At 31.5% G+C, this 12,114-nt stretch overlaps 1 protein-coding gene across 8 annotated transcripts in view; it reads right to left on the bottom strand.

Moving 5' to 3' along the window:
- Positions 1–1,620: 1,620 nt before the first annotated feature.
- Positions 1,621–12,114, bottom strand: part of RhoBTB (Rho-related BTB domain containing) — a 62,814-nt gene continuing 52,320 nt past the window's right edge. The window contains exons 1-12 of one of the 8 annotated variants that reach the window (XR_005869297.2): positions 8,243–8,462; positions 7,533–7,901; positions 7,177–7,478; positions 6,889–7,096; positions 6,575–6,832; positions 6,045–6,515; positions 5,894–5,989; positions 5,411–5,827; positions 4,866–5,014; positions 3,469–3,581; positions 2,464–2,834; positions 1,621–1,953 (exon numbers count right to left, since the gene is read on the bottom strand). Coding sequence is in view for 6 of the 8 variants with exons in the window: in XM_040727752.2 (XP_040583686.1) it covers positions 1,832–1,953; positions 3,469–3,581; positions 4,866–5,014; positions 5,411–5,827; positions 5,894–5,989; positions 6,045–6,515; positions 6,575–6,832; positions 6,889–7,096; positions 7,177–7,478; positions 7,533–7,712 (2,316 nt within the window). In the remaining 2 variants the exon portion in view is untranslated. Of the gene's footprint in view, positions 2,835–3,152; positions 3,582–4,865; positions 5,015–5,410; positions 5,828–5,893; positions 5,990–6,044; positions 6,516–6,574; positions 6,833–6,888; positions 7,097–7,176; positions 7,479–7,532; positions 7,902–8,242; positions 8,542–12,114 lie in introns of those variants that run through there. The other 7 variants (XR_011778954.1, XM_040727754.2, XM_040727752.2 and 4 more) reach the window with 7 other exon arrangements.

The following is a 12,114-nucleotide window of genomic DNA, read 5'->3' on the forward strand; positions in this document are numbered from 1 at the left end:
ATATAACTAATAATTACCTATAGCTATAAATTAAATCAATATTTATAGTCTCTTGACTCAAATCATTCAATAGTACTCAAACATTTATATAAATATTCATCCATGTCCGGTACACTTTTGATAGCCACAAATGTTACACATTGTTTACATTGCTACACGTTTTACATGAAAAGTTTGATATTTGAGAGCTGCACATATAAGATTTGGGCCTATTTGTTTTCGTTTCATACTATTCAAATATTTTTTTAAGTCAGTTCCTTCATTTGAAGTAAAAAAATAAACAACATCGTCAAAAATGAATTCAACAAAACATAGAATCAAGAGAAAAGACACAAAAATATAATTGTTACAAATCACTCATCATCAAAATTGAATAAAATTCAATGTATGTTTATACCCATTTTATATCTTGTTCTTGAAAAAGTTTAATAATATATCTTACTGAATAAATAAAAAATCCATAATTATTTATTTAGATTTGCATGCCGCCAATAGTTACTTCATGAGTTTTAACTTAAAAAACCGACTACATAATAAAGTCAAAAAATTGCTAAGAAATTTAAAAAAATTATAAAATGTTTTTTTCTTTTTTTATGCCTTAAATATAATAGGATTTATGTCCTTTTTTTTATTTGACTTCATTTTGAAGTACTTACGGTAACTTTGACCGGATGGAGGGTAAAAGTTTTTAATAGCACACAAAAAAAATTACCACTGTATATAGTGCTCCCTGATGTAAATCATATAAATATTTTGATACAAGAACTAATAGTGTAGTCGTATTCATAAAATATTGCAGGCGTGTGCGTGTCACGAGTACAATATTTCTGTTGTTTTGTTTTATTGCTCTCTTATGTATATCATAATTCCAATGCATTTTTAGTATATTATGTTAGGACTTGAATTATTGAGTAGCTTCGATTGAGTGTGTTCATGAAAAATGTAGAGTAGTAATGAAGAATGATTGAGCAGTTATCTTACATACCATTAAAGAAAAAATTGTCTTTTAGTCGACACTTATTTACTCCAGCACTACTGCTACTAACATAATAAATACGACTTACACGAGACTTAGCAACGAGCGTGTCTTGTAACAACTCAGTCTTTAGAATCTTGCACTCCTTGGTTCTTCACATCACATTAAAAAAATAGTTATGAACCTGTTATTATTAGCTTTTATTCCTAGGAAGACAATCTTTAATTATTAAGTAAGTTTGTGTGAGTATGCTCATTAAAAAACATGGAGTAACGCTGAGGAATCCTTGAAGAGTTATCTGGTATAATATTAAAGCAATGTTTGTCTATTTGTCGACACCATATAACCACCGATAATGCCGGCTACTACCCATTAAAAACATCTTAGCTAATTAAAAATTTCCACCCCAAAATATTTTTTTTTCAAATTAAAATGGGTTGTACATCCTCAAAATATGAGCTGACAGGTCTCAAACTCTATTTTCTGGCTGTGGCCATCAACCAAGGACTTTGTGAAGAAGGAAAAACATATTAAGCCGAAACAAAAACAGTCTAATGTGTAATATCTTACTTAAATATATGCATTATACCTATATCCCAAGTGACTCTTACAATGATATCATTTTGAAATTAAGAACACCATTCTTCAACATGATTGTTTATATTTTTCATTATTATTTCTGTGTGTTCTATTTGAACATAATTAATATACACATCTATATATATATATATAATATAATTACAAATCCTGAAATTGAAAAACAAAAAAACATTCACAAACATATATGTACAACAAAAGAGTGAGTAAATGCCTTTCATACAATTTATCACACAATGATTTAATAAGTTCCATATTTTACATAGGCTTTAAACGTATTTTTGTTCTTTTATTAAAAAATAATTTATTTAGGGGTTGTTCACAGCTTGTCATTCTACTGGGTGAGAACCAGTGTCGGAGTTGCAGGAGGGTCCATGCTCCTACGGTGAAGGATATTTAATAGGGCGGAAAAAAGTGAGAAAAATTAGACCAATTTTTTTTTGGTTTTTTATAGAAAATACTTCTTTTAAATTGAAGGATTTATTTTAAATCAAGGTCAGTAAGTGATTTTTTTTAGACACACTATTAAGCAGTTAAATTAAAACTGCTAAAAATGTATTATTTGAATACATATTAAGGGGAGCCTTTTAGTTAACACATAATATGTACTACTTAATTGAGGGGGATGATATGACGAAAAATGCTTAAAGCCTTAGTGTTTAAAATTTAAATTAAAAAAGTATATAAGAATACTTTGTGGATCTACCTAGATCCTTTTTTGTACTAAGGAAAACGATGCTAATTAGTAAATAAATTAACTGTCACTGTATTTCCCTGTGTATAATATAATGACTGTTAGCAACATGAATTATGATGCTTTAAACTATTTGAAGTGGCAAACTGTTGATAGAATTAGTCACAGGTGGCAAAAAAATCTTTATAGTACATACTGCAAGGCCAATTCGAGTTTCAAGTCTTGGGTTACAATTTCAAGTCCTTCATTGAGTCCTAAGATTTATTTTATACAGGTCATTTCAAATCCATATTTTTAATATAGGATCCATAGAGTTAAAGCCCTCCTTTAGTTGACCTTAAGATGAAGCCTTCAAGTCCAAATTGAGTGTCAAGTATCGATTCCAAGTGAAGTCGCGAGTAATTGATCATGACATCATGAGAAGTCGCAAGTCTTCAAAATATAGACTCAAGTTGAGTGGCAGGCTTTAGCTATGGAGTCCAACTCCCCACCTCTGGTTAATCATCTTCATGTCAGCCAATTAGAGTACATGACTTAGGATATCATTAAAATGGCCCATCCTTATAGCTAAGGGGGAAACAGTAAGGATTATAATTCAGCCAATCAATAGTAAATAAAACTCTAGGAGGGATATTTGATTTATATTTTGTTTGTGTCTATTATTAAATGAAAGAAATGTGTTTTTTTGTATGAAAAAAAATTTGTGGAATCATGTACCATAGTTTGTCCTTTATTATTGTTATATTTAAAGGAGGTGAATTATGCATTTATATGCCTATAAGAGCAAAATAGTATCAATACATGAAAAAGTCTATTTGTTTGTTTGTTCCTAATGCACAAACTGCTATAAATAACAATTTAGTTCAAATACAGCATAAGAAGGTATAAAGTGAATTACAATGATTGTTTTATTGATTTATGTAAATAGTATATACATAAATATATCGACAATCGAGGGTCGAATTTCTAAATAATATATCATTTTTTGGTCATTTACAATAGTATTTATTAATTGTGAGACAAAATAGAAAATATTGGAGGTACCTAAATTATCCGTTTATAGGAAGTTAGGAGGGAGGGATCAGGGCTCAAATGGGCTAACATATAATTTAATTATTATTACATCAATTATAATAATGTGTAAAGATACAGTTATTAGTAGGGGATAAGTGAAAATTACATCAGCTTTTAATTGTTTTACCAGAGAAGCATAGACATCCAGAGTTATTTCGAGTTCTTTTTAAATTCTTGGGACTTTTGTCCCTTTCTTGCTCAGAGAGCATTCTTTGGTAATTATCGAAGTCTTTGAGATACCTAAAAAAAACAAAAAAACAAGGGATTAGTACAAGATATATTTATGACATATTATGTTCTAAATACAAGGCTCTCAAGTTTAGAAATGATGAATTCGCAGATATATTTTTACATCATCTCATTTAACTGGAATCTCAAGTTATTAGGAATGTTTCACACAGTAACGTTCTCAAAGCGATGCTATATTTTTATTTATTAGGATTCAAAAGTGTCGCTGTCACGCGAGGAGGAAATCTTGTTCCTCCGAGGCGGTTAAGAATGTAGAAAACTTACTATTACTTATTAGAAGTGTTGTGTATATATTATATAAAGAATAACTAAAAAAAGGAAAAACGCCTTCAATGGTGTCACAAGGGATCAATTTTACCTTCTTTATGAACCGACAGTAGGACTGGACTTGACCAAATTCACGTCCAGTCCAGTATAATATAGAATATAGGAGCGTCCACAACGGGTGGAGTGGAGGGCCTTTCTTTTCTAAAAAAATTAATTCCAAAAATAATCATCCAGTGGACAAGCCCCTGGACAAAACACTACTTATAAGAAGAGCCGATGTCTTTGTAAGAAAAAAAAAAAGAGCAAGGAGAAAACGGGAGATCCCTGTTAATATCAGCTGCCTTTTATATGATTTTAAGGAAGAAAATGAATTTATGTCTTAAAGAGAAGAGCCTACAACATCTAAAATAGCTTTAGTGCTGGGAAAATATCATAATTATATTTAAACTTATATTTATTTATTTTATTATGGATTTGTAAAACAATTTACTCCAAAGATAGGCAATAGTGCTTACTTCAGAGGAAGAAGTTAACAACACGGCAACCTATTACACAATGAAAAAAAGAGAAAAAACCTCACAACTTTGTTTTCTTTTTCTAATCACTAAAGTTATTTTTTTCTTAACACGGATTCCTTTTTAATTATTCCTTCGTTTATTTATCAAAAAAAATAAATTACATAACCACCATGATGTATTAGGTCAGACAAGAGAATAGACAGCTGATGTAGATATGGTATTTTTGTGTTGGATAAGTAACGCCGTCCCAAATAAAGAACAAACCCCACATTTATAAAACGGGACTTGTGCTCTAGTTTGTGACCTTTATTACAGGGTTAGGAATTTAAGAATTTGGGATTTCTATACAGCCCTTTATACTATCATGATTGATTATAGAGTACAAATGCGTGATAAATGACATGTGTGGCGTGACATTGGATGGAAAGGCGTGAGTTTCAGGCCGTGAGACTTGAGAGCCCTGATAAGTATCTAAGATATATAAAATTACCAAATCGGAGGCCATCTTCGAACATTTAGAGTGGCTTGATTTTCTGGATGCAAGCTCCGCAAAACCTTAGGATATTTCCTACAAATAAGGTTGTAGTTTTGGGCTAAATAGGCCAAACACCATTCACTTAATTGGTCCGCATTATGAATCTGTAGAGAATATATATATATGTAACATAGTATAGAATGTAATAACAATTCTGTCTTTAAAATTAGTTTGCAAAAATATTTGAAGAATAAATTGAGTAGCTTCAAGGAATTTTTGATGACATTCCTAAAGGCGGCGTTGATTGCTTGGTAACTATAAATTTACTTGCTAATTATTATTTGCTAAACGAATAATTTATTTCCCTACACTTTCAAACTTAACAATTAAAGCATAAATTACGTGTAGTACAAAGCTTTTCTTGACAGGGTAGAAGAAATAAAAAGGAATGATAAGGGGTCAATCAAATACATTTCCTTATAGTAGATGGTCTACTTAAAAATAATGGATTGTTGCCTTAAAATAGAATGAATACACTTCATCAATAAGTTATCCCTTACCTGACAATGTTCTAAAATTTTCAGAGCGTCTTCCGTGACATCTCCACCCTTGTTGACTGTACTGCTCAGTTTCCCCACTACGGCAGTTTCAATCAGACTAATGAGTCTCGGTAAACAAAGACGGTTTCCTATTTCTAAAATTCCTAAACAATTAGTAGCAGTGACATGAGGTGGTGTTCGGTCAGTATACAAATAGTAAAGGAGCTCTTGAAACGTAAAACGAGAAACTCCTGGGAATTTAATGACTCGAGCTGATTTTTCAACAAAATCTTCATGAGAAAACATGGCATGCATCATATCACATCGTGCCATAAGCAAGGGTTTGTGAGCAGAGCATGTTCCATCGTCTAAGCTAAAAAATATGTCGGCAAACAGTCCTTGAATAAAGCAAATCTCTTCGAGACCTCGTTGAGCACACTGAAATATATATTAATGCATATGATTAATTCGTGTCGAATGAGGCAACGAAAAATTTGATTTTACCAGTAGATATTGAATTCCATTTTCAGAGCTATAATGGCAAGCTTTCGTATGGTAAATAAAATTATACAAATCCGGAATGTCAAGGAACTCTGCCGCCTAAAGATGTATGATTAAATGTAAATCCGGTAAAGGATTAATAGAAATTATTTACTTGTTTAAGCTCGTCTAATTTGTCGAAAGCTTTTTCCAGGGTACCAGTGTAGATAAACCTTAAAGCTTGGCTCATAGAAAGAGGTGTAATGATTTTGGAACAAGTAAGCACAGTCTGGAGAGAGGTAATCACCTTTCCCGATGCATTAAGGCTTTCACATTGCTGAACCTTTAGGGATGTAAAAGCTGGATGATTTAGTGTGCGCGATGTTTCGGGTGGCCTATAGGATGATGGATTTGACTGTTGAGGTGAAGATGATAAGCAGGAATACGGTAAATTAAAGGATGAGGAACTCTTATGCAGTGTTCCGCTTAGTCGTCCACCACAGCCTCTAAACCTCGGTGAATTTCCCAACAAAGAAAATTTTGAAGGTGTATTGTGCTCAGATGGAGGGATGAGACATTCTGTTTCTTCATCGTAGAAATACTCGCCTCCAGTGAACATTGGACTTGAGCTTAGACAATAACTAACCTGCAAATAAAAAATGAGAATAAAATACACCATTTCCCTTAAATACAAGTTGAACTTACAAGACTAGTTTCACTACTACTCCGTGTAGGGGCAATATCTGAAGTGCTAGATGTGAAAGACTCAATGGACAATAGTCTTTGAAGGGTAGGACTGGATGCTGCAAGAATGAATTTATGAGCAGAGAAGCCAACGTTTCCACAAAGGAATATAACGTCAGTAAAATGCTGGCCGTCAAATAATTTAATCCTATCGATTCCATAGACACTAGAAATGGGCAACACATCCGGCAGCTTAGGACGTGGGGGACAGTGGGGCTCCTTAAAAAGAAGAAAATACCTGAAGTAAAATCCAGTTAGTTTGATAACGGCCTTACCTGTAAGGTTGGGCGTATAACTCTTTTAAGATTCGTCATCCAGAACCTCTGAGCTCTTTTAGCACAGAGGGCAGCTCGTATAGCATTTTCAAAAACTTCATTTAAGCCATAGTAGGTCAAAACGCTGGTTTCATAATATGGTATTCCCAGCTCGTTGGCTACTGCCCGTCCTTGCTCCGGAAAGACAAGGTCTCTTTCCCTCACTTGTCTAAAGATCAAATAGATAATCATTAATCATATGTAAAATCCTGCACGTACAAACATGAAAAATCATTCCTTATTACAAACCTTACAAGAGGGCTCCTTTCTTTACAATAATTGATGTATTGCTCGTCATGTAAAATGAAGCGAACATCATTTTTACATCCTACCAGGATAACTGGAGTATTGGGACAGAACTTTCTTATTTGCTGATACCACATCTCCCTACAATTTTCCAGAGAGCTCACTCGCCCAATATCAAAACACATCAGAACCACATCTGAGCGCCCATACGCAAATCTACGATCCTTGTGATGATCCCCAAATGTGTCCCATAGTCTTAAAGACACATTCACACCATCAAGGACCATCCAAGAGTTCTCCAAAACCTATATAAAAATGTTACTTAACCAAAAATGAAATAAGAAAATTGGCATACATACATCCTTGTAGATGCGATATTGATCAATGGCCCAAACCGTGGGGACGTGAGTATTGAGGAGTTGAGAGAGGGATACTTTTTGTTTACAGGCTCGTGCACAAATGAGACGTGTTTTTCCGACGGCATTGTCTCCGACAAGTACGCATTTGACTAATTCCTGATGAGGTTGCTCGTCATCCATTATAAACGGGGGCGGGAATTATATCAGAATATCTTAGAGGTATCTAGAGTTTCTCTCCAAATTTGGAGATGACAACTGCTAAGGTGATGAGGATAAATGACCAACAACGAAATTTGTCATAACATAAACAATACTTCTCGAAATCGGGCTTCTGGTGAGAAGAGGACGCAATAATTTCCTCTCATTTACCTACAGAATTATAAATAAGTAAGTTTGTTAAAATTAAATAAAGGTTTTTGGTCATATTAGCACATGTATAAATTTTCTAAAAACTGGATATTGAACGTGGGTCTATTGATCCTTTGTCCTATCTCACTCCTTGATAATAATTATTATGCAATATTACTTGAATTGATGTATAAACATTGCAAACTGCATTGTGTTGTTATAAACCCTTTAATGTATGCATTCTAGACAAAAGTACTCTCGTTGTACTTTGCTTGAGAGGGGTTCCAAGATTTTTTTTAAATATTACCGGCAAAAACGATCAAGTAACACCAAGGTTATCATCTTGAAGTACCATTACTTACTATTATGTTCCTCTCTTCGTCATATCCTTACTTAGCTACTGGACTCCTGACGTAGAATCCTTATAAAAAACTAAAGTTTTGAACACTGCAATTGATTCAAATCAAAACAAAGGCACTATGATATATTATAGAAATAACGTCACAACTGAAAGGAACTAATAATTAGTGACAACTGAAATAAAAAAGCTATATTTATCTGTCAAAAAATATAAACAAACGCATAAGAGAGGAAAGAGACAAAAGAAGAATTCTCTTTCTTCGTTCTATGTGTGTATGTACATACGTCGTTGTTATACATTATATGCTCGTGTGTGTGTTTAAGATTTGTTAATTTGCGTACGTAGATTTACGAATAACGATTTAGCTGCGCGGAAAAAAGGGAAGAATAATTAGAAAAGATCCGACTACGTAGTTATTTCTATTCACCTCCTATTGAATATGTCATTATATGGAAATCGTTCAAATGCTTCATTTTGAAATAATATCATACGAAGTATTAAAATAATTTTTGTGTGTTTGTTTGTGTGTGATGTTAAGTGTTGTATCGGCCCTTATTTATTCGGTTCAGTCCATTCTTAGGTTCGGTCCTTAGGACAGATCCTAAGGACTGTTGTTCCTTGGAATTTTTCATAAAATTTCGATGGTTTATTAAGACAAATAAGATATATAAAATATGTATTAAGATTATTGCACATATCTTGCAAAAAATATTATATTTTTCATGATAGGACAATATAATAAGAACATGTCATATTGTTACTTACTTATATAAATAATTAAAAAGAGCAAAAAAACCCTTATTGACGTCAAGAGGATCGATTTTACCTTCTTTAAGAACCGCCTGGATGGGACCGGACTGAACTATACCACGGTCGATGGTCATAAATTAGGACCAACATAACACTAGTGATGAATGTCCTGCTTGGAAAAATAATGATAAAAACGCATTTTTTTTTTTTTAAAAAATGAGACAGATATAGACTTTAAACATAAAATAAAAGTTGTTCAGAATTTTGAGTTACGCACATAAAGCCATGTTTAATTCTGATCAGACCAGATTCCTGGGCTCTGTAGGGCAAGTTTGACTTTTCCCAAATAAATTTAATTTTTTTTTTTCATAAAGTCTTAAAGTTTTTGTCTAAGGTATGGGTTGTCGATTCAAAAATGCACCAAAAAAGTTATAAATAAAAAAAAAACGAATTATTGTACAACAGAACGTATATTAAATACGAATTTAAAAAAAAGGAGAATTAGGATGAGGATGAGCAAGTGAATCTTAGTATATATCTCCAACCTTCTTTACGGTTGAAGAAGAAGTATGTCAAGTTAGCAATGGCAATCACAATAAATAGATCACAGTGGCAAACATTTGAAAAATTACTTTATATTTACCAAAATCAGTATTTTCACATGGTCAAATAAATGTTAAATTTTCAAGAGTGTCAAAAGGTTTAATTATATTTACATCAAATGGACAGAAAACCACAAAAAAAGGGTTGTATTCAAAGAGGTTTTGCAATTTAAATTTATCTATTAGGTATTTCTAGTTTATCATAAACCGTTTTAGCTTAGAATTTGAACATAATCAAGCTAAATATGAATAAAATCTTTTTTATTGGCTATCTTTAAGATAGCGTGTTCATACTTGTATTTCTAATATATTAAAAATTCTGTCAATTTAAACATACTAAAATAAGTCTACATTAGAAATGAAGGAAATTTGAAGTTGGCAAGATCTTCAGGAGTCTTGTTGGATGGAGACATCTCATAATCACTACCACTGATTTCACTTAACCTCGATCAATAATATAGAATATAAATACCCTTCGTAGATGATTAACGTTATTTATTTTTGTTTTAAAATAAATTTTATAACTTTTTTAGAGCATAATTATGTTTGAGACACAATGAATTATGCTTTTAATTAATAGTTTAGGTTTCTAGTTAAATCTAAAGAAAAATACATAACCTTCTCCGAAACGTTGACTTCCATTAAAGTACATTGGATGAATCTATGTCAAAAGACGTGATAACAATTAACTGTGCAAAAGAAGTTCAAAGCGCATATGCACTATTTTAGACCAATCAGAATTGGAGATAAGAAAACACATTTTTGATTGATCTACATGACTCCTCTTTCCCTTATAGTCTTTTTAGGTACAATAACCTTTTGCACAAATGAAGATGAGGATCCTTCCTCTAATTGGCTTTTGTTGCTTCCTTCACAACTCCTATCATTTAATCACTACCCTGATTTAATCATATATATATACCGATTAGACGATTAAGCAATCGCTCAAAAATCCTAAGTCTTTATATAATATAAAATAACAATAAATATTGCAGGCGTGTGCCTATATTTTTTGTATAAAGAGTTGTATAAAACATCAGTTACATAAACGCCGGCGATACTTAATTCCTCTTTTTTTTTTTTTTTTCCATTTTTTTTTTTAAATGACTCTACATTACTTTATTATTTCTTAGATCAAGTATCTATACAGTCTTAAGATACACTCAAAATAGATTGTACGTAGTACATAAATATAAACCGATAAACATTGCTTTATTGATATAGATAATAAGGAATTCAATCTATAATTTGAGGACTGCGTAGACGTTCATCGATTTGGAGTTTTATAGCCCTCTTTTTCGTTTATGGATATTTTTGTTTAATTCGTCGATTATATAAAAGTAACAGGTATCTTGTATAAGTTTGCCCGCATGTCATACTATCTCCTTCTATGTCGAAATTGGAGACAGCGACAGATGGTAGTTGAAATTCAATTATCCCAACCTTTTAATAATAAGGTAACAACTTCGATACGTTTTATTAACTTGCATTCCTTCGCTTGACGTACCGAAGTTATTCAATTGGTTTCAATTTTCGGAAGAAAATATGAAAAATTAAATTTTTCTGAAAAAAAAAATTCAGATATTAAATTATTTGGAAAAAAAAAATCCAAAAAACCATAGTATTTTCAAAAAATCATAAAAATGCAAGGCTTTTTATATAAAATCGAATTTTTTGGAAAAAAATTACAAAAATCCACATTGATTCTCAACAATCAATTTTTCTAAGATTTTCCGGAGAAAAATTTCAAAAATCCAGAGTTATTCTCAAAAATTTAAATTTTTTGGAAATCTGTTTCAAAAATCCAAAGCTGTTCACTAAAAATGATTTTTTTTGGAAAAAAAGTTCTAAAATTAAATGAAATTAAAAAAATAGAAATATTAAATTTTTTGGAGAAAAATTTCAAAATCCAGTCATTCACAAACAATTAAATTTTTTACTAATTTTTTTTTTTAGATCCATAGCTATTCTCGGAAAATATATTTTTTTTCAAAATATTTCTGAAATTAAATTTCACATATAAAATTTTTTGAAAAAAAAATTCAAATATTAAATTTTGGGTAGAAAAATTTCAAAAACTATAGTTGTTCACAGACAACTAAATTTTTTGAGAAAAAAATTAAAAAGTTTAATTAAATATCTTATATTAAATTTTTTAGTAAGAATCAAAATTCCTTAATTCGGGCTACAACTCCTCCATCCCTCAACCTGCGGATGCTCCTGGGGCTCTTGGAAGGCTTCACAATGTCCATATTCCTCACCACTTCAACTTCAGCATCGATAAGATTTGAGATACGCTGCTTTTTGGATTTATCATAACTCATGATGGCGAGATGACGAAACGTTTATTATAGTTTGTTTATGCAGAGAAGATGGCTGAACCAGATTGTTAAAAAATATTCACTAAACCCTCCTTTATTAATTAAGAAAATTATTAAAAGTCCATTTTTCAACCATGTATGCATATATTAATTTTTTTTTAAAGAAAATGTCTTATTTTCGAATGGATTAGAATATAATT

The sequence above is a fragment of the Lepeophtheirus salmonis genome, chromosome 2 (genome assembly GCF_016086655.4).
Source record: "Lepeophtheirus salmonis chromosome 2, UVic_Lsal_1.4, whole genome shotgun sequence".
NCBI classification, from domain to species: Eukaryota; Metazoa; Arthropoda; class Copepoda; order Siphonostomatoida; family Caligidae; genus Lepeophtheirus; species Lepeophtheirus salmonis.